Source organism: Cylas formicarius, unplaced genomic scaffold, assembly GCF_029955315.1.
Source record: "Cylas formicarius isolate icCylForm1 unplaced genomic scaffold, icCylForm1.1 PGA_scaffold_3__17_contigs__length_32017465, whole genome shotgun sequence".
Taxonomy (NCBI): domain Eukaryota; kingdom Metazoa; phylum Arthropoda; class Insecta; order Coleoptera; family Brentidae; genus Cylas; species Cylas formicarius.
The window spans coordinates 9722997-9743626 of record NW_026844326.1 but is presented as its reverse complement, the minus strand read 5'-3'; the positions used below and the strand labels follow the sequence as shown (position 1 = coordinate 9743626).

At 32.6% G+C, this 20630-nt stretch overlaps 4 protein-coding genes across 9 annotated transcripts; 3 read left to right on the top strand and 1 right to left on the bottom strand.

The window, feature by feature from the left end:
* The first annotated feature begins 1901 nt into the window (after positions 1 to 1901).
* On the top strand, positions 1902 to 3142 carry LOC132699224 (histone H3.3A). 2 transcript variants are annotated; one of them, XM_060665824.1, is made up of 3 exons: positions 1902 to 2040; positions 2339 to 2632; positions 2689 to 3142. In XM_060665824.1, exons 2-3 carry the CDS (start codon positions 2351 to 2353, stop codon positions 2815 to 2817), a joined length of 411 nt encoding a protein of 136 aa, XP_060521807.1. In that variant the 5' UTR covers positions 1902 to 2040; positions 2339 to 2350; the 3' UTR covers positions 2818 to 3142. The 2 variants fall into 2 exon arrangements, with proteins under 2 accessions (XP_060521807.1, XP_060521808.1); XM_060665825.1 differs by having other exon boundaries at positions 1907 to 2040; positions 2336 to 2632.
* Positions 3143 to 4491: 1349 nt separating this feature from the next.
* LOC132698932 (protein C10) lies at positions 4492 to 5073 on the bottom strand. The gene has a single exon (XM_060665267.1). The coding sequence runs from the start codon at positions 5050 to 5052 to the stop codon at positions 4675 to 4677; it is 378 nt and encodes a 125-aa protein (XP_060521250.1). The 5' UTR covers positions 5053 to 5073; the 3' UTR covers positions 4492 to 4674.
* A 125-nt stretch (positions 5074 to 5198) lies between these two features.
* Positions 5199 to 8667, top strand: LOC132698930 (nuclear pore complex protein Nup85). The gene is made up of 9 exons (XM_060665260.1): positions 5199 to 5427; positions 5482 to 6189; positions 6310 to 6432; positions 6512 to 6730; positions 7511 to 7623; positions 7674 to 7891; positions 7952 to 8170; positions 8224 to 8323; positions 8377 to 8667. The coding sequence occupies exons 1-9, from the start codon at positions 5404 to 5406 to the stop codon at positions 8579 to 8581; spliced, it is 1929 nt and encodes a 642-aa protein (XP_060521243.1). The 5' UTR covers positions 5199 to 5403; the 3' UTR covers positions 8582 to 8667.
* A 142-nt stretch (positions 8668 to 8809) lies between these two features.
* Positions 8810 to 20444, top strand: LOC132698931 (epsin-2). Of its 5 annotated transcripts, none has more exons than XM_060665263.1 (11): positions 8810 to 9064; positions 9597 to 9637; positions 9693 to 10062; positions 10122 to 10337; positions 10388 to 10574; positions 10625 to 10736; positions 10821 to 10856; positions 11434 to 11675; positions 12493 to 12677; positions 15903 to 16326; positions 19452 to 20444. In XM_060665263.1, the coding sequence occupies exons 3-10, from the start codon at positions 9693 to 9695 to the stop codon at positions 16313 to 16315; spliced, it is 1761 nt and encodes a 586-aa protein (XP_060521246.1). In that variant the 5' UTR covers positions 8810 to 9064; positions 9597 to 9637; the 3' UTR covers positions 16316 to 16326; positions 19452 to 20444. The 5 variants fall into 5 exon arrangements, with proteins under 5 accessions (XP_060521246.1, XP_060521244.1, XP_060521245.1 ...); XM_060665261.1 differs by having other exon boundaries at positions 8812 to 9064; positions 9557 to 9637; XM_060665262.1 differs by having other exon boundaries at positions 8813 to 9064; positions 9557 to 9637; positions 15903 to 16322.
* Positions 20445 to 20630: the final 186 nt, after the last annotated feature.

Genomic DNA, 20630 nt, shown 5'->3' with positions numbered 1-20630 from the left:
CCTTTTCCCTTCTTTTGGTCAGTTTATTTCAGTATTCTAAGATTATATATTTTAATTTGTCTGGGTTATTTGTAAAATAAATAACACTTAAGGTACCAGACGAGTTCCGTAACTCAAGCTTAATTAAGTGTTATGAATTCTGTTCTGTCGGGGGTTCGGGCGACAGTTAATTAATTACGATATTTCAGAAACTAAAGATTTATTTCGTAACAACTTCGAATAATTACAATGCTGGTTACCGTACGTTGCCTGAGGACGGCGTTCGTGCATGGACACATGCTGACTGCTAAGGATAAACCAAATCCTAGAAGTTTCTACGGCAGGAACGTTAACATGCTACGTCGTCATGTCTAACAGTACAAATTCTATCACAAATGTTATTATAATGTCTTATTTTCTTGTTTATCCTAAATTCAAATTTAAATGTAATATGCTATTAAACTAAAGCGTCCTGTACTCAGTAGAAACTATAGCGTCATGTTGAGGTAAAAGCTTGTATCTTATGGGCAATAAACAATTTATTATTTATTATTATTATTGTTATCATTATTATTATTATTCTAATTATTATTGTTATTATTATTATTAATATTATTGAGCAGTGTAACATACATCAGTACACTGATGACATCCAATTATATGATGGTTTTCCAAAATCTGAGGCTGCTGAAGTTTTAAAGAAGTTAAATGGACGTTTAGATAAAATTGCAATATACTAACTATAACGGGCTATTATTAAATCCAAATAAGTCGGCCACTATTTACTGCAGACCTTTTAAAGATTGGGCTAGTAAACTGCTTGACATTTCAATCAACAATGTTAAAATACCGGATATACAATACGAATACGCAATTTGTGATAATTAATTAAAGTTCAAGACCCATGTTTCTAAATTTATACAAAAAGGATATTGCAATATAAGGAATTCATACAAAAACAAACATATTCTTAACAGAAAGTTAAAAAAATCATTGTCTGAAACGTCGGTCTTGTGTCTCACAAACTATTGCAATTTTGTATTTGGTCCCTGTTTGGATTTGGCCACTAAAGCCAAACTACAAAAAGTGCAAAACTCATGTATTCGTTTCATATTCAATTTAAAACTCAAAGACCATGTTAGTGAAAAACTGAAAGAATTACGCCGACTTAACATCGCCGATAGACAAAAACTTCGCCTAGCCTCCTCCAAAACTGGATACCCGGAATATTTGTTGGAAAAAATGACGACGCTTAGTACTGTTCATTTTTAAAAAGAAACTGTTAATGGAAATTAATGTTATATTTGCATCATTTTGTTAAATGTAGATTAGCCTTGTCAATTTAATTGCTTTAATTTTTTTTTTATTACTTTAATGTTTATTTTTGCCAATTTCAACAGGATTACCTTTTTCTCAAGTTTATTATTACTGTTAACCGATTGTTATTATTAGCTCATTTACTTATTTATTTATATTTGTTGTAAAATTTGCCTTACTGTAAGTTGATTTATGATTTTTTTTACATGTTGCGTTAAATCAACAGCGAGTGAAAAATAAAGGCGTTTTTATTTATATATTTATCTATTTATTTACTTACAACGTTAACGTTATTTCAAGAGTAGTAATCAATAAATCATTATTCTACGCAGTTTCACTTGGTTACCAATTATCCAATTTAGACACAGTAATATGTAATCATATTTCAATTTCCCACCACGATATTTATATATTCCAACAATAATAGACAAATTCACACGAACAAAGTCTGACTCAGCGGGATTCACTTGGATTCTAATCCGCAATTTCCCGCTTTCGCTCTCTCTAGCTCAGTCGCCCTCTGTGTTGGTCCCAGTCGCATACTTTGGGCTAGTTAATAAGTACGTCCACAGATGTCATGAATTGCTGCCAATTCGTTAATTTTTCAACCAATGGCGTTCTAGATGCTTCTCGACGAATGGTAAATGGTTTGAGAGCGTCACTTTTGTGTTTTGTCACTTTACCTTTCCCCGTGATAATTTGAGGAGCTGAGAAGTTTGTGATTAAATTTTTAATTGAAAAAGGGTAAGTACATTTCACCTAATATTGCTGTTTTTTGTTTTCGTATTTTCAATTTTAAAAACGGCATGAAAGTTGTTCTTAAAAATGTAGATCTTCACTGCTTTTATTGGGATGATTTTATTAACAACCTCATTTGTTTGGTTGCGCCATCTTGTTTTACCGTTTCGTTTATTTTCATTTCATCCATTTTCAAGGAGTGTCGGTTTTTCGGAATTTCGAAGTTTATTGATCAACGATATTAGTTAAAAATATATATTGTTATTGGTTTGGCGGGAGTACTCAGATTTCCTTTGACTAGAAGGATTAAATCGTCATGGCGCGTACAAAGCAAACCGCACGTAAATCAACGGGAGGAAAAGCTCCTCGTAAGCAGTTGGCTACTAAAGCCGCTAGAAAATCTGCGCCTTCCACTGGTGGTGTCAAGAAACCACATCGTTATCGTCCAGGTACAGTAGCGCTGAGAGAAATCAGAAGATACCAGAAATCTACTGAATTGCTGATAAGAAAACTACCATTCCAACGTCTGGTCAGAGAAATTGCACAAGATTTCAAAACTGATCTTCGTTTCCAGTCGGCTGCCATTGGAGCACTTCAGGTTAGTACGGGCTTATTGTTATAATGAAGGATACTTCTAATTAATTTTTTTTATAGGAAGCAAGCGAGGCTTATTTAGTAGGCCTTTTTGAAGATACCAATTTATGCGCTATCCACGCTAAACGTGTCACCATTATGCCTAAAGATATCCAGTTGGCACGCCGAATCCGTGGTGAACGAGCATAAATCTCACATAAGCCTCAGTGTTTGAGAATTTCTGTAGCATGTAGTTTTCTTTATATATTTTTTCTTATTTTGAGAATAACTGCATTTAACATAGCTAAATTTATGTTCGAACTTTCACTGGTAAGACATATGTGATTCACCATTCGACAAAAAAAATGTGTTCAAATCTTTGACCTTCAATATTTCTCTTAAAAATGTGAATATTTAGCAAAGTGGTCGTAGTAGTAATATTTGATTCATTTCTTTGGAATGTAAGTGTTAGGATTAGATGTTTTTTTTAATTATTGATGTATCCTATATCCCTGAAATAAATAAGTAACCGATTGTCGATTGTTTTTAAATAATTCCTCATTTTTGGTTAAATAATGGTTCTTCTATGTTTACTAAATAAAGTCGAAATTTTCGAATATTGTGACAAAACGGATTCCCTGGAAAAGTGAATACGGGGACGGGTGGAATGGTATCAACCATTTGCTTTGGTGTGAATGGTGTTGTGATACGGAAAATGCATAAAATGGGTGAATTCTTAATTTTTGTTTTCCTTTATTATGAGTTCGTGTCTGTTTTTTTAGACGGTCGCCGAAGCACGTTCGTATTTTCGTTAAAATCGAACCCTGACAACCTACGGCAAGTCGAATTGGCAGGTCCAACGCCTTACCAACCGAGGCATCCTCGGTTCCAATTCTTAATATCTAGACTCTAAAAATGTATGTTACATGAATAACGAAACTAACCATTTCGGTTCTGCGCACATAACCTAGTTGGTAAATGTAGAAAAAAGATCTTGGCAGAAATTATTTTCTTAAAAGTAAACAAAAAGCTTGAGTGATTATCGACATATTTTAAGTCGCGGCGCTATGGAAACAGTCGATATACAAGCAGTGGAATCTAAACTTAGCGATGTTACCGTTACTGCTATTCCGATGCATTCTAACAAACCTTCGCAAAGCCCATCATCTTTAAACAATAATTCCGGAACCAATTTAAACAGTCCGTCGTCGAGTCTTTCGAAATATGTTCAACTATTAAATGTCATTGAGGAAATGGGCAGGGAAGTGCGTCCTACATATGCAGGAAGTAGAAGTTCTGCAGAAAGATTAAAAAGGAATATTGTCTCTGCTAGAATATTAGTGCGTGAGTGCTTAATAGAAACTGAACGAAGCGCCCGGCAATAATTTAAACTCCAAAGGAACACTCTCCATTTCAATATGGGATTGTAAAACAAAGTTTATACCTACTACCTCTGGTAACAATTAGTGTCTTAATGTTGATGAATTTAATAAGAAGTTTATATATTTTTAAGAAATGTGAATCATTGGTTCAGTAGTAAATACATTATAGGGTTATTGTATGAACTCTCTTTTTTTAAAATTTACACTTAATGATCCTGTTCCTCTATTTACTTTCGTGCTTGGAAGCAAACAAAAAAAAACTACAATTATAACATGAATTAAAAAAAATAAATTAGAAAGCTGATTTACAATTGTACCTGTATTATATTATTAAGAATTATATCATTTTCCCAATAGTCTTTTCAGTTATTAAATTTTCTGCCAAAAAGCAGCTCAGGTCCATATTTTTGTATAGTTCTTTTTATAGTAAAGAAATGTTATTTATAAAATGTGATTATAAAGCTGCAAAAGTGTTTACAATGATATTTATAGAATAAAGGGATTTTTAATATTAGAATTTTATTTGTTGTTATTCTCACTTAACATACATATATGATGTAGCCCGAGTTTTTAATTTCAATTTCTAAAATAATTTACTGAAAATTGTACATAGTTAATTTAATTCTAAACTTTACATATTTAGACGATTATAAATCTATAAATTATATAAACCAATTTAAATATGTTAGCTGCCACTATTTTTCTCTTCCATAACATCAGTGCCTGTGTGTAATGATATGGGGGGTAAGTAATAGGCTTTAATTAAACCATGCAATCGAGCGACTTCTGAATCTTCTCTTTCTAGGTTACGCAATATTTGGGAGAATTTAATTATACCTTCTCTTGTGTCTGAAAAACCATATTCTTTGACAACATCAAGTTGCAGTTGCATTATTACTGGAAACACAAACTGCATCATTTTCAACATTTCATTGCCCACATTCTCTCTGGCCTCTTCGATTTTTCGGGCATTTTCAGGAAGCTGAATATTGGCCAAAGTTTTGTTTAGTATTTCCGCTGCCAAATGGGCAGTTATCGTGGGAGAAAAATCTGCTTTCGACATTGTGTTGCAAAAACCATGTGCTCACCTTGTCGAAAATACAAAAATTTGTTGTGCCTTTAGTTTCACAAACATTTACTTATTAACTCATTATTCATACACTTCTCGCAAACTTGGTACAATTTCAATTTGGGAAATATAATGACCATAGTTCTTCTGAAAAATCCTAATCATAGAACGATGAAATTTATTTTCATAAACATGCTAAAAATCAAAGATGCGTTAGCCTGATTTTTAGCATAGAAAAAAAAATCTTGTCCAATTGACCACAGTTCTTATGATTTTGAGAAGCAAAAAAAGGAAGATAGGCGGTTTGCTGTTATTTCTTGTTAGGTTAGCATTTATAATTTTAAAATGGGTAGCAGAACAGAAACTTTTGTATGATTCCTTAAGAAGTTGAGTTACCAGTTTTTTGCAGTTCCGTTGTTTTAGGTTATTCCGAATGAACTGTGTCGAAGAGCAGGTATAGCTGCTTCCTGGCTGCCTATTAATGAGTTGTCCATATTTGCTTTCGAAAAAAAGAGTTTTAAACAACAGGACGCCCCCAGTCATTTCGCCGCTAATATATCACCGTCCGTGTTCCAACTACGACAAAATATTATATTGAACCATCCCATACTTCGAAAATTGGTAAATGAATCTAATGGGACCTTTTTGAATTTACAAGGGTCCATGTTCAATAGATCTTCTCAATATGAATCTGATATACTAAGGATGAGCAGACAGTACCGTTCAATAATCAGAGCTTGTCTGGAAAATTTACAAGATGAAATAGGCAAAAGTAAGGGTGTGGAAAAAGAAGAACTTCAAAACTATATCACAATATTTTATTCAGTGGAGTGTATTTGGCATTTATGCGAAATTCTTTTTATGGAAGTAATACCTAGAGATATTGTGTTACCCTTTGTGTTGGAATGGATAAGGTTTCATTTTCCTAGGCATGAAAGGAATGCTGCAAATCTTATTGGGAGTGGAGTAGACAGTATGGAGTTGCAAGAGAACTACTGGGATACTGTTTTTGGTAATCTCCTTCAAGGCCGAATTGAAGTGGTCCGAGCTCTTTTGAAATTACATTCGGCAGCCAATACCAGTATGTTTCAGTTGGTGGACCAAATATTAAAATCTATGCCTATTTACAATGTAAGAATATTCATGTATTCAAAAATATTTACAGGATATAAATATTTCTGCAATATTTTCTAACTTTTTTGATATCGCTGCTTTGATTACTTTTGGGTTTATTTTATTGTGATATTCTAGATGACTAATGGTGTATCCACTAACAACTTTAATTTGCAATGGCGCCATTGGACAATGGATGTTCAGTCAAAAATTGATGCAAAGCAGTTTGCTACCAATGCCAAACTTGATTTAATAACAAGGGTAAGCTAGTTTAAACATTTCCAAATTTTATATTAAAATTGATTATCTCAGGATATTTTTAAATAGGTTTTTATTGTAGTTAATTGTTGGGGAAGAAGAAGCCTGGACTAAAATACAATCAAATTGTGAGGCTTGGTATGAATTTTTGGCTGGTTGGCTCTTTTATACTGAACCCACAGTGAAAACATTTGAACTTGGTCAATTTGCAAAACACAGTATAACGAAAATGAGGATGAAAAACAATATGAAACATCTTGATCGAGTTTTACTTGCGGCTATGGAGTTTGATATATTTGAGGTATATAGACAAGGTGTTTACTTGTTTAAGATAAATGGTAGATATATAAAATATGGTGGAAAAATATTGTTTTTTTTATCTTATAAAAAAATAGTACAATAAAATATTATGGGAGTATTACTATTATAAAAAAACACCTGCATATTTTTTAATTTTTGTATGTGAGTGGAGAGGATTGAATTAGACTACCCCTATCATTCTTTCTTAACTAAATTTAACGAGAAACTTATTCAATTACATGGGAAAACAAAATTTTTGATAGGCTTTTTTGTCTACAATTTTTTCATAAAACTCATAACAAAATAAAAATTACAAGATAAAAAGAATTTAGTGGGCTGCTGCTATCACTAATTAAGGCGTTTCTTATTATTTTTTTATTTGAAATTGTGGGAGGCAAAAAATTTCTAATAAACCCGTCCATCGATATTTTTTCCCATGTCATTGATTAGCTTTTCTTTAAATTTAGTAAACAAGAATGACGAATGAAGACAGGAGGAGTCTAATTCAATCCCCTCCACTTATTTTTAAAAAATGTTCAAAAAGAGTGTCTTTACAATACTTAATAATACTTCCGCAACATTTTGCTGTTCTATTTTCGTTTTTAAGATAAAAAATAAAAACATTTTCTTTTGGTTGGCTTTTGGATCCAATGTTTATATATAGCAAACTACCCTTTAATTTAAAGAAGAAATGACCCTCATAAGTTTTTCCCAGTTGTTTTGAAACACTCTGTATATGAAGTTAAAACAAAATAGGTATCATTTAGGTTCTTTAATTCAGGTAATAAAAGAAATTCAATATATGACAGAAAATGGATGGTTCGTCAGTCATTTAACAGATATATTGTATCATTCTGGCAAATTAACAGCATTAGGAAAGGAAGTGGAGAGCTTGTAAGTAACATTGATAGATTCTGTTCAAATTCTAGGTAATCGTTTTTTAGTTCGGCAGAAAAATTAAGGGAATCATTCCTTTTGGAGTATGGTATTATGTTAATGGGTCACAGTAGTTTGTGGCAGGTTGGATTAAATTATTTAGATCATTGTCCAAATGATGGTCTGCAGACTATCGAATTATTACTACCAAGGGTTAGATTTGATACGGAGGCTAAGGCAGTCAAGCTCATTAGAGAAGCAAAAGCCAGAGATTTAAATCAAGTTGGTCTGTTTTTGCTTCAAACTATATTTCTCTTAACCAACTAAAATTTACATTTTTCAATAGCACAAACAATTTGCAGAGTACAAGGAATGAGGTCTGTTAAACGAAATCGTTTAGGTACTGCTCTAACGTGGTCTCTAAAATCCCAAGATGGACCATTTACATCATACTTGGCGGACAAATTTCTTCATGAGTATATCAAAACAGGCGTGCTCAATAGCACCGATCTTTTAGATAATTTAGGATCATGTATGCTAGCAAGTGATAGATTAATATTTTTAGGTGAATATATTTTTTAAATACAATTTTTGATAATTTTTAATTCTTTTTTGTAGCAAAATATTATGAATTCCACAAATTGTTTGAATTGGGAGAAATCAAAGAATGCGGAAATTTACTTGTATCTCTCTTAGCTTCCAAAATTGTTCCTAAATAGTGAGTTGGAGTTTAATTGTTACCTTATGTACTACAAAGTAGGCTTTTTCCAGCTTCTGGAGTGTCTTACTGACTGAAGTAATACCATTGTTGGAATGTGAAACGATAGTTCTTTCTTCCAACGACACTTACACTATTTTGCACTGCTTGGAAGAAAAGGAAGACTTGAAGGAATTAAGCGACAAAATTGATATCTTAAGATTAGCTGCGGCAAGGAATCTTTCAAGAACTTTGGTACATGAAGCACAATTGTCTTAAAATTATTTTTAACTTCTGTACCAACAACAAAATAAAGCGAATAATTCCACTTTGTATAATTTTATTTCTGCCCTCAGTTAATTTGAACTACCGACGATTTTGTTTACACACTTTTCGTTGTGTTGGCAATCCTGGGAATTTAGACAAATGTCAAATTATAAATATTGAATCAAAATCTCACATTTTATTACGTTACTTAAAAAAAAATCGCATCACTAATTTCATCCCTTTAATTGCATATTTCAAAATTAAACACTTTTATTTTGTCTGTAAATCTATTAAGCGGACGTCACTTAAAATATCGTAAATAACGGCGCCATGTTGAGTATGCAAACTGTATGCCTGAAAACAAAAGTGTGGTGTCATCAGTGAATAGAAAAATAAGTTAATTTTTTTTTAAATTGATTTTAGTTGGGAAATATAATTGGCTGCGTTATTGTAACTGCTTAAGGAAGTTCTGACATTTCTTATCACTCTTTGTTGGTATGTATAGAATTTGTAAAAATTTATTTAAGTCATTAGGGTGTTTCAACATTTGTAGAAGGCCGTATTCTAATTTAATATGCTCGCGATGTTCTTTATTGAGTTTTGGGTACATAAAATAGATATACTGCATGTGTTGTAATTTAAATTAATAATTGCTAGTTTTGCCTTCAAATTGATTCATTCCTAATTTAATTCAAATAGTAACTAGCCTACACCGTTCTCTACGCTGTAAAATACTAGCTTAGGTGTGTTTTGTTTCTATTCCTGTTCCTGTTTTTGTATATTTTGTATGATCAATCTTATTTTTTAATAACCTACATGTTTTTAATTTTATCAATTTTGTCAGACATCAAGATAAACTGATATCAACCGCAAATTTCATTGTTCATTATTGATTTATGATTTAGAAACTACGTAAAGTATCCGAGAAACCTTACTGTGGCTGCCGCTATTTTTAAAAGCATATTATAACTAGCTTTTATATTTCAGTATGAAGTGATTTTTATGTCTAACCATATTGGAATTACAGCTTTGGATTTATAACAGATTGCATTTTGTATCAATTTCATAGTAAGTTTATGACACTTTTCTGTGCCTATGTAGGAAAATAAAATTATGTTGATAGATGCGTCGAAATTCACGTGACATGCAAGTTAATGTTGCTGGGATTCGAAGAAATATTAAAAACTTTGCACACAATTACTCTGATGCCCAGAAAAAAGTCAGAGAAGTCACTTCTAATGATCCATGGGGACCTAACAGCACTCTAATGGCAGAAATAGCAGATCTTACATACAATGTGGTAGCCTTTAGTGAAATTATGCAAATGGTGTGGAAACGACTCAATGATGATGGCAAAAATTGGAGACATGTATACAAGGCATTAGTTTTACTAGACTATTTAATCAAAACTGGATCAGAGAAAGTGGGGCAACAATGCAAAGAGAACATTTTTGCTATTCAAACGTTAAAAGATTTCGAATACATGGAGGATGGTATAACTGAGAATACCATACCTTTTTTGTTTCAGGAGATTTAAATAGTTAGCTTTCAGGAAAGGATCAGGGTCAAAATGTTAGAGAGAAAGCTAAGCAACTTGATAACTTATTGAGGGATGAAGAAAAACTGAAAAATGAAAGGGCAAGGGCCTTAAAGGCAAGAGAACGATTTGCTCAAAGTGCTAGTGGATTTGGTAGTGATGGAGGACTTGACACTCCTACAAGTCCGAGGTATCCTGCCTTTAGAGGGGAGTGGAATAGTCGGGATTCTGGTAACTTGGTCAGAAATTCCAAGCAATATTTGAATGAAATAATTTTCTAGATTCTTCAGCAGCTGAAATACCCAGAGATATTGAAATTGCCAGACCTCAGACAGCCGGTGAAGAGGAACTGCAGCTTCAGCTGGCATTGGCAATGTCAAGGGAGGAAGCTGAACAGGAAGAACAAAAAAGAAAATCAGATGATGTGCGCTTACAGTTGGCCTTAAGCCAGAGCCAACAAGATTTTAAGTAAGCTCTTAGTATCATGCTGAATTTTCCTGAATTTAATTTTTTTTTAGAAAAAGTCAGGAAAAAATACAGAGTCACATGGTGGACTTGCTTGATGTCAATTTAGGTGACGGTGCGGCTCCAGTTGACCCTTGGGGAATGCCACAGACTGCTAGGCCTCAAGTAAGTAATTTGTCTTTTGTATATGGAAATTCAAAGAGTAAATATTTACCAAATTTGATGGTATTGTTTTTATATTCACTTCAGTCTCTGGATTTAAATCTGTTTGGATTTGGTAACATGGTATGTACTGCTTGAAAAAAGTGGTTTGAATAACAGAGTTATTTTGCTAGTTTCTTGCTTAATACCACATCAGCAACTTATTATTATATAAATTAAGGTAGTGCCAGTGGGACAGTAGCGTTTTCAAGACACTTCTTATCACAACTACACAACTAAGATTAAAGTAAACCTTTTTTTTACTATACATTTTTTTTAAACCGAAATGTTAATAAATTGCTTTTAACTTGCTTTAACTATACTTGTATTTAAGCACTAATTGGCAATATGCTATTCTTTAACAAATAATTACTCTTGTTTTATTTTCAATTAATTTTTTATGTTAATTGAGCATTTTAAAAACTTTTACTGCTTTTCACTTAATTATGTAATTTAATTGTACAAGTTCTGTAGAAGTTCATCCTCGGAAAAGTCTCTTAAAGTTAAACACCAATTCACAGTATTAAATGATGTTTTTTTGTTTATGGCACTCTAAAGGTTGTTAATCTCTGTTTGATCCTAGGCACTTGATAAAGAGAATAAACAAAATGCTGAATAATGATTTATCATTTCGCAAATCGCATTCCGTGTTTTATTGCAGCCATCGCAATGGCAACAATCTACTTCTCTTTCCTCCCCACCAAAGGCACTCGACCCTTGGAAACCCGCCACGGCGGCGTTGTCAAGTGCGAGCACGAAAGTCGATCCTTGGGAGCCCTCATCGGGTGTGGTTGCTGCCACAGTTACTTCGCCCGTTAATGCCCCACGTCCTAACCACGATCCATGGTCGCCAGTTAGTCATAGTTCTTCTGATCTGGATGAATTTGATATCATATCACATAGGTAAGTTAAATGAAAAAATATCAGTCATCACAATATGTTATTTTATAATATAAGCTTTCATTTTCAACATCCACTTACAATGGACCCCTTAATGATTTTTTTCTTGAGAGAGAATATGGGTATTGTTATTTGACCGATCAAATTGGAATTTAGGTAGTTGATATGTGAAATAGAATTAAACTTATTACACATCAAGTGAATAATTATTGTGTAATATTTCACATTTCACATATATTATAAATATTTTAACTCCACTTTTTATTGTTTTGCACACAAATAATTTCTCCATAATAAAACCAATTGGAGCAATTATCTTATAGTCTTGTCTAAACAAGACACCATTTTCTAGTTTCCAATGAATTAATTAATTAAATGTGGAAGTTGTGATTAACTAAATACTTTTTTTTATTTCAAATTATAACTTCATAATTGTAAAACCAAATTTTAATTTTTTGTCCTTGCTTAAAAATAATTTTATGGTAATAAGATTAATTCTGGGTTGCTATGTGTGCCTAAGATATATAATTAGAAATTTTGTAGCCTGGTAACAAGTTAACAGGTGATTAAAGTCTCAAATCTGGATTTACATTTCTACCTACATTTCAACTAGCTTGAATAAAAGATTCAATTACCTATCAACAAATAAGTGTAGACTACTAGTTTAAGATAGTTCAAAAGTTTGATCAACCAAAAAATTTACTAACGATATTTTGGTGCATTTGAAATGACTCCGTGAATATTAACGGCTTTTCGGTTCTGTTTTAGGTATACATTCGATCTAATTATAACCAATTTGCACTGATGCTATGTGTTTAAGGAATAGGCCGACATCGCCGAAAACTAACGGAGAATCAACATCCGATCCGTTTGAATTGAACTTGCTTGGTGAATCTTTGCCATCAGCCGGTCCAAGTCCGTCCTCGGGAGCCCAGAAAAAGACGCCGCAAAGTTTCCTAGGGGAGAATTCGGCACTAGTCAATTTAGATAATTTAGTTACCACAAGTGAGTCAAATACATAAATTTAAAACAATAGATTTTGCCATTAGCAAATGTACTAACAATGATATAGAATTTCAATCAAAAAAATTACTGCCTAATGGGGTTGGATCACGTGACAATTTATGTTGGCAACTTCAAATTATAATTTTTTGTTAATTTGTTACAAAAAATTATATCCTTTTTTTTGTAATTTTTAGATTTATCTAATAACAATATAAGGATTCTGCATATTATAGTCTAGGCTAAAGGGTTAAATTTCAACAATAAACACCCAAACTATGCTTGCACGAAGCTTCAGTGTCACAATTACTTTGCGTAACTTCCGTTATTCTGTGCCTGCGTCAGAGACAACTTTGAGGTCTGGAACTGATTCTAAAATAATTATCCATATATTTATCGTTGTCTAACATCATCGAATGTGACTAGATGGCGCTGTAGACATTTACTCGCGAATTTGAAATGTGTGAAGTCTGCAGAATCAGTTCATTGGACGTATTTATTTGTATTTCGAGTTCGTCAACCTGTCCCATCAGTTGAAATTTTAAGCTCTTATACTTAAATCGAATTATTTTTTCATGCACATTACAATAGTATTCATGAAATCAAATATATTGTCTAATAACTAATAACTAATAAAGAATACGTACGTACGTATAGAATATGGCGTACGTTCATTGATGTCAATTGACGACGTATTGAGTTAACCGGTTAACTATAAAGTGTAGGTTTTAGTTGATTACACCAGTGCAGTAGTTTTGTGTTAAATCGTCTTCTAATTCACCAATGATCAAAACTTCAGTAATCCAACGAAAGTTTTGAAACTTTTGAAACCAACACGAAAAAATTGTTGAGAAGTTAGGTCGGGCGATAAACAAATATATTGGTTCCAAATTAATATTTATAGCACAGTTTACAACCTGGCTAAAAAAATCATTAAATACATGTTGAAAACCAGATATTATAATAAAGAACTATCTCACAACATTAACAGCACGCTTGCAGCTCAAGTCCTGTTAGAGAATCCTAGTCATACTGCATGCAAAAATCAGATCTATTGTGTCGCCCAAAGGTATTTTAAAGCCTTACAACTTTATCAAAAATAACATTATCAAAAATAAAATTAATAAATGGATTGACACAAATTTTACTGTGCTTACCTTAAATATTACAAAATATGTTGGTGTCTGTCCCTCTTGATAATTAATTGCTGTTTATTAACTTTGCAAAAAAATTATATGTATTTGTTTGTATTAAAGAATTTTGGTTAGTTGTGGCTGTTGCCTTAATATTATGTTCAACTTATTTAGAATCAAATATATTATTGGAGGATGATAATAATAATTATTAGTTTTTTAGAATTTATTTATGTTTCCTATAAATTTTTATCAGTTAATTAAGAAACGGGAAGGTACATTTTCGGGTCGGATTACCTATCTCATGGTTTGCGCGGGCTAGGGGATATTGTTTCTTTTTTTAACAAATAAAATGTACTTTAGACTAACCAAAAAAATGGAGTATTTTTTTATGAAAAATATTCGATAAAATCATTCAGAATTTAAAAAATATATCGTTAAAAGGTGAGCCCTTAGGTTATCTATTATTTATTTCTATTTTTTGTCCTGTTCTCATTATTATTAAAAATATTTATCTGCGTATGTTTAAAAAAAACTCTGATTGAAAATTTTCATGAGACCCTTTTCCAAGAAATCAAGTTTTTTTGATTTAACTTTTTGGTTTAGTAATTTTGGAACTAACAAATCAATATAGAAAAAAGAACAATACTGGCTTTTAAAGGGTATTTTGCTCTACAACAAAGGCCTCTTAATATTTTTTATAAAACAAGAATTACATTGTTTTACTATTGTAAATGTGTTATTTACAATATTTTGCACAACATTTTGCGATATTTTAAACAATTGTAAAAAAGAAAAATCAGAATATGACATATATAAAATAAAATAGTAGTATAAATGAGGTTCAATAATAAAGTCATTGTTCCACTCAATGGGTCAAATTCCTATTCTAGATTATCCATAATTATTACGTCGTCAATGCAATCACTAATAGTAATTTCGAGAATAGGATTAATATTGTTTTTCTATTAAAAATGATCTATTTACAATATTTGTTATACCTATAAAAAAGAAAACAGGTAATGACTTATGAAATAATATTATTAATGAAGCTCAATAAAAAAAAGTAAGTATTTTTAAAACTCGCATTTCATAAGAAATAAAAAAATAATTAGAGGGGGGATAAACATGAGGGCTTTGTTTTTAACGTAGGTAATCGATTGGTGAAAACGTCGCGGAACTGCACTGCAATTTCCTTTAAAAATAATGGGGGGGGGATCTGAAAGTAATGTCGTTTTTCATAGTGACGTATTAAAGGCGCAAGTGGAAGCCGATCCTTAACAATTGAAGAGCTGCCAAGCACTTAAACAACCGCGGTTGACCATTCAAGAGTATTTGGTACAGATAGGTAAGCGAAGCAGAGCGATTGTTTGGGTTCCGCATAACTTATCCGAGGTAAACAAAGCTAATCGGACTACCAGGTGCAGCTTATTGCTAGAAAGGCACAAAAAGGAAGGGTTTTCGGATCGCAAAAGGTAGTGGCTGTCCCTCAATGAAACACCAAAACCGACTGGGAAACTGGGACTGTACCCAAAGAAGGCGTTCTTGTGTGTTTGGTGGAGTATTGTACACTTTGAAGTTCTGGAACCTGGATAAACCTTTATTGTCAACAGTTGGATAGTGTCAACCAAACAATGTCCAGTTTTGATAAACAGAAAAGGCGTTATTCTGCACCATGACAATGCCAGATCACATAGCGCAAAGAAGACAGTTAAAAAATGTAACAATCTGGGTTGGGAGCTACTACCTCATCCACCATACTCACCTGTTTAGATCACTGCAAAGAGTCCTAGCTGGGAAGAAATTTAACAACGTGGATGATATCAAAAAGGCACCTCCCCATTTACTTTATCAATCAACCAATTTTTTTTTCAATCGGGCATTGAAAATTAATTAAGGAGGTGGCAAAATGTCATTGACAATGATGGCAATTATGTTATTGATTAAAAATAAAACCAAACAAACGTATATGTAGTTTAAAATAAGGACTAAAAAATCGGAAATACAAATACAAAATATGGTATTCTGACTGATTTTATCTATGTTTCTCATCAGTCGATTGTTTTGGGCCAGTCTAATGTGCTCGATTGTTTAGGCAAACCGAGTAACCCGACATCGACGGCGAATCCGTTCTCGGATCCGACGGCCGCGCCCCAATGGCGACCGGTGTTCAACGCGCAACCGCCGAAGCCTTCGATCAACGAAATCAAGCAGCAATCGTTCGCCCAATTTGCCGCGACGAGCGCGCCGCATCAACAGCCGCCCGCGCCTGAAGGCGTGGCACCTCTATACGCTGTGTACGACGTCGGAGCCACTCAGTTCCCGCCGTTCAGTGGCGGCGGAGGCGGCGCCATGCCTTTGGAAGCGACCCCCCTCCAGACGGTGCAAGATCCTTGGACGCCCGTGCCGGCCGTGCCTGCGACATCTACGACGAACTTAAACGCTAACGGCCACGCCCCCTGGATGATGAAAACCAACGAACCAGCGGCGAATCCTTTTCTGTCCTAACGTCGACGTACGTAAGTCTTATTTAAGTAAACCGAATGGCATATAAAGCGGGATCCCCAAGAAGTTGATTGATTTTTTACCGACAATTGAGGTTTTGAAGGTAGGTGATACGCCAGGTGGTGGTTCGGTAGTACATTGAGGTTATTGATTTATTATTATGGTAGTGGATATTTTGGTGACTTCCATCTTTTGTGAGCAAAGTGGTTTGCTTTTGCTGTTTATACGTGGTGGCGAGCAATTCGGAATATTTTTATGTGAGGTTTTGTTTTGATAATGACATCCAGAGATTAAAGTTCAAATCGTTACTGTTGCGTACCTGAATGTCGCTCGTGGGCGAAAAGGGATTAGGATCTATAATTGAGCTTTTATTTGTTTTCCCCAGAAAGTGACCAAAAAGTTTTTTTTTCTATTTCTATTTTTTTTTTAAATAACATCTTTCAAATATAGAGTGTTATCTATCATTATTTAATAATAATATGTATTTTATAATAAATTATTATGCGTTTGTAATGTTGAATTTACCTATAACTCTTCAAAGAATATCTGAATACGATATGTATTTAGCGATTCGGGGAATCCCAATAAAAAATCGACAATATAAATAGATACACATTTCATTGTATTTTTAAAATTATTTCGTTCAATTGACCCAAAAAAAAATTACTGCTCAATCCCACTACGCAAGGTATACCGAGGTATTGAATTATAACAGCGCACTGCTTTATAAGAAAGAAACATCTCACTATAATGATGTTGAATAGTAAGTTAAGTCTCATACTTTTGTGACGCTAAGTTTTTTCTCTAACCTCTATAACACATCTAGAATGATCATTGCCAAAAATCATTTAAAATATTTGAAGTAAATTTCCTTTTTTTGGTAAAGAATATGGATAAGCTGGTGAGCCTGTTGATTTATTTATGATGTTGAGTGAATCACTATCCATTGCTATGAAAATGTGGCTATGTAATGAATTTCCTTGTACATTTTAAAATTAGAACTATTATTAACTAATACCGCTTAAACTGAATCAAGGAATAACGCTTTTTTTAATTGATTTTGACATTAAGAGGCATTCAATAAAAATAATACTTTCATTTTTTTACGTATAATTTTTTTCATAATAAATAATCTTATTTTATTAGTAGTACGAGGGCAGTGCCAAAGTTTCCCGGCCTGAATATCAAAGAAACAAAGTAGAGTAACAATTTTTTATTATTTGTCAATATAATCCCCCTTTTAACTTCAATACACTTATTACATCTCTTTATTAACAAGTCAATCCCTTTAAAAATATATTCTTTTGGTTTTTCTGCAAAATGAGCTAAAACAGTCCCTTTTAACTCAACTTCGTCGTTAAACCGCCGTCCATGTAAGTCCTTTTTCAAATATCCAAACAAATAATAGTCGCTGGGGGCCATATCTGGATTATAGGGAGGATGATCTATCTGTCGGAACCCACACTCTAAAATGGCAGCTTGTGCAACACCAGCAGTATAGCAGTATGGATAGATGCATTATCGTGTAAAAGACGCACGCCTTTGGTCAGTTTTCCTCTATGTTTTACGCGTATGCAGTCTCGCAATTTGTGTAATATTGTTGCGTAATATTTACCATTGGCAGTGGTATTAGTTTCTTTAAAATCTATCGAAAGAATTCCTTCACAATCCCAAAAGATCGTGGCCAGCACCTTTTTTGTTGACTGGCAGACTCGGAATTTCCTTGGAGGTGCTTCACCCTTACGACGTCACTCCATTGATTCTTTTTTCAATAGAGGGTCATAATAGAGAACCATAGTTTCTCTCCCGTCACAATAGTTTCTATCACAGGCTTCGGTTACGACCCACAGAGTTCCAAAAAAGACCGCGCACACTCGACACGGCCTTGTTTTTGAATAGTCGAAAGGTTTTTAGGAACCCATCTTGCACTAACCTTATGCATACCTAAATGATCATGCAGGATTCGACGAACACTTGTATCAGAGAAGCTTAGTAATTTCTGAGATTTTCTTGACCTTTAAACGTCGACCACCTCTTCTACAATCGCAACAATATCTTCCGTTATTACCTGCAGGGACTCCTGCCCCATTCGAAAACGTTTTGCCCATTCTTTCACTACAGAATACGAAGAACTTTGGCTGTGCACACCATCCAGCCTTTCTTTAAAAATATGGCAAATACATCCCGAGGTTGTGATCTAATGAACTTTACATCTTTTGAATTCTTTCCACGCGCACGCCGGGTCTAATGAGATTTTTCTTTATTCCGACACCACTGACTGAAGCTTGTTCAAATTAGCAACTTCTTTAGTGTCCCACTTCGTCTGTCTTTCAGTTTTGCCAAGTTTAAGTTTATAAAGTGTTTTTTAATTATGTTTGTAAAGATAAGTCATTCTTTCTCACCTTTGTTTAAAAAGGTTTTGAAAACGACTTCTTGATAGGATAGGACAGACAAAAAGATGTTTTGATTTAGTAAAAAGCTTTTGATAGGAGTTTAAATTATTGAAACTTTATTTATTTGTTATTTGTACAATATTTATATTTCGCGGCTCCACATTTTTGAAAAATTTTGGAATAGTTGTTGTGAAATTGATTGGATATAGATACCTATGTCGCCGGATTTAATACAGTCTCTATAGGAAGGGTACTATAAAAATATAAATGAAACATCAATATTTCTTAAATTGTTTTGATGTCCTTTAAAACAAAACAAAAAAAAACGATTTTCTTTCAATATAGAAACTTCACAAATTTTATACAATAAAAAAGATGAAGAGCCGAACTTAATTTAGATCCAAGCTTGTATTTCTTACACCATCTTGCTCATCGTTAAGTCGAGAAATATGACGTCCGTATGAAACTCGAATTTAAAAATTTGGCACACATATGTTTGATTTAGGCTTTTTTAAAAATTAGAATTCTTATTTAGTAAAATATCGGATAAGCCATATCTCAAATTTCGGACATGCATCATAAAATTTTCTTACATCAAAAAAAGCACTATTTAAAATTGTAACTCTTGTGACTTATAGAGTTTAATTTAATTAAGAGACTTGCAGAGTATGTAAAGATAGTTGAACTGCCATTACGGGAATCTTTAGTTACAGCTTTAAAAGTTCAATGGTGATTTATTGTTTTAGATGACGTGCATGAATGATTTCACCAGGACACTATTAACTAGATTAGGAAGCAAAAATGGTGCAAGGTTGATCCATATAGCCTTTTACTTTTCATTGGTATATACATATATATTTTTTATATTTATTATGAAACAGAGAATTCTGCATTTTGGATGTCCGTCAAGATTCTTATATTTTAAATAAATTATGCCTTGTTATAGATGTTAGCAATTTTTAAAAGGATGTATTGCTCATTTTACTGTCCTCTGGATGATTGTTTACACTTATTAATTTTTGGTTGAAAAAAAAATCCGTTATACTTGTTTATAGGATATTATTCTGTTGGCTTCAATTCAAATAATTTGTTTACTTAAGGTCACTTTCAGGCATTTTTTTTCTATGTTAATAGTAAGTCTCAACTTCCCTAGTGACTACTGTCTATTGTATTAAACACAAAAAGTAGATGTTTTATTGTCCAAAAAACTAACATAATTAATAAATATGGTATTAAATGATTTTTTCAAATTATTAAATGTATTAATATTTTATTTTTGGTTGGGTCTTCTGTCAGATATACTTATTTCTTGTAAAGAATTATTTGCAAAGATGCATTTTTGTTATTGCCTCATTACACATTAAATTTTATCCATTTTGGAGCTTGTTTAACTTTCCGCAGTGGTTTCACTTGCAAAACTATTGTCAACATTGTCTTATATTTGTTTTGATTTATATATTGCAGTATTTTGTTTGATTTTTGTTAAAGGCTTATCAATAGTTTAAGTTTAAATAAATGTTATTACATTGTATAAAATATAAATTATTTCAGACAGTTTTAATATATATTTTGTAATATTTCTGATTTGTATATAACATAATACACTACTTACTCATCGAGCTTTTAATTTTACAATGTTAAATTGTATATAGTATTTTTTAGTGTAAGTTTTTGTATTATAAAACGGTTAGGCTCCTTTAATATGGCATAATGGAATCTATTGTATCGTGATAGCTATTTTCAATTACATTCATAAAAGAAATAAAATATTTAAGAAATGTGTTTGCTTTCTTTATATGTATATATTTTATATTTATGATATATGTTATATTTACTGATTCTGTGCAAAATTTTCTAGTAAAATTTGGGTTTGCTTAGTGGGCAAATAAATCCATGTTATATTTTTTAGTTTTGGTTTTGGGATA

Coding starts and splice junctions, on each gene's coding strand:
- LOC132699224 (XM_060665824.1), top strand. CDS start 2,351: ATGGCGCGTACAAAGCAAACCGCACGTAAATCAACGGGAGGAAAAGCT. Junction 2,633..2,688: donor CTGCCATTGGAGCACTTCAG/GTTAGTACGGGC, acceptor TTTTTTTTATAG/GAAGCAAGCGAGGCTTATTT.
- LOC132698932 (XM_060665267.1), bottom strand. CDS start 5,052: ATGTCGAAAGCAGATTTTTCTCCCACGATAACTGCCCATTTGGCAGCG.
- LOC132698930 (XM_060665260.1), top strand. CDS start 5,404: ATGGGTAGCAGAACAGAAACTTTT. Junction 5,428..5,481: donor GTAGCAGAACAGAAACTTTT/GTATGATTCCTT, acceptor CCGTTGTTTTAG/GTTATTCCGAATGAACTGTG. Junction 6,731..7,510: donor TGGAGTTTGATATATTTGAG/GTATATAGACAA, acceptor TCTTTAATTCAG/GTAATAAAAGAAATTCAATA.
- LOC132698931 (XM_060665263.1), top strand. CDS start 9,693: ATGCGTCGAAATTCACGTGACATGCAAGTTAATGTTGCTGGGATTCGA. Junction 10,338..10,387: donor GTGGAATAGTCGGGATTCTG/GTAACTTGGTCA, acceptor ATAATTTTCTAG/ATTCTTCAGCAGCTGAAATA. Junction 10,575..10,624: donor CAGAGCCAACAAGATTTTAA/GTAAGCTCTTAG, acceptor ATTTTTTTTTAG/AAAAAGTCAGGAAAAAATAC.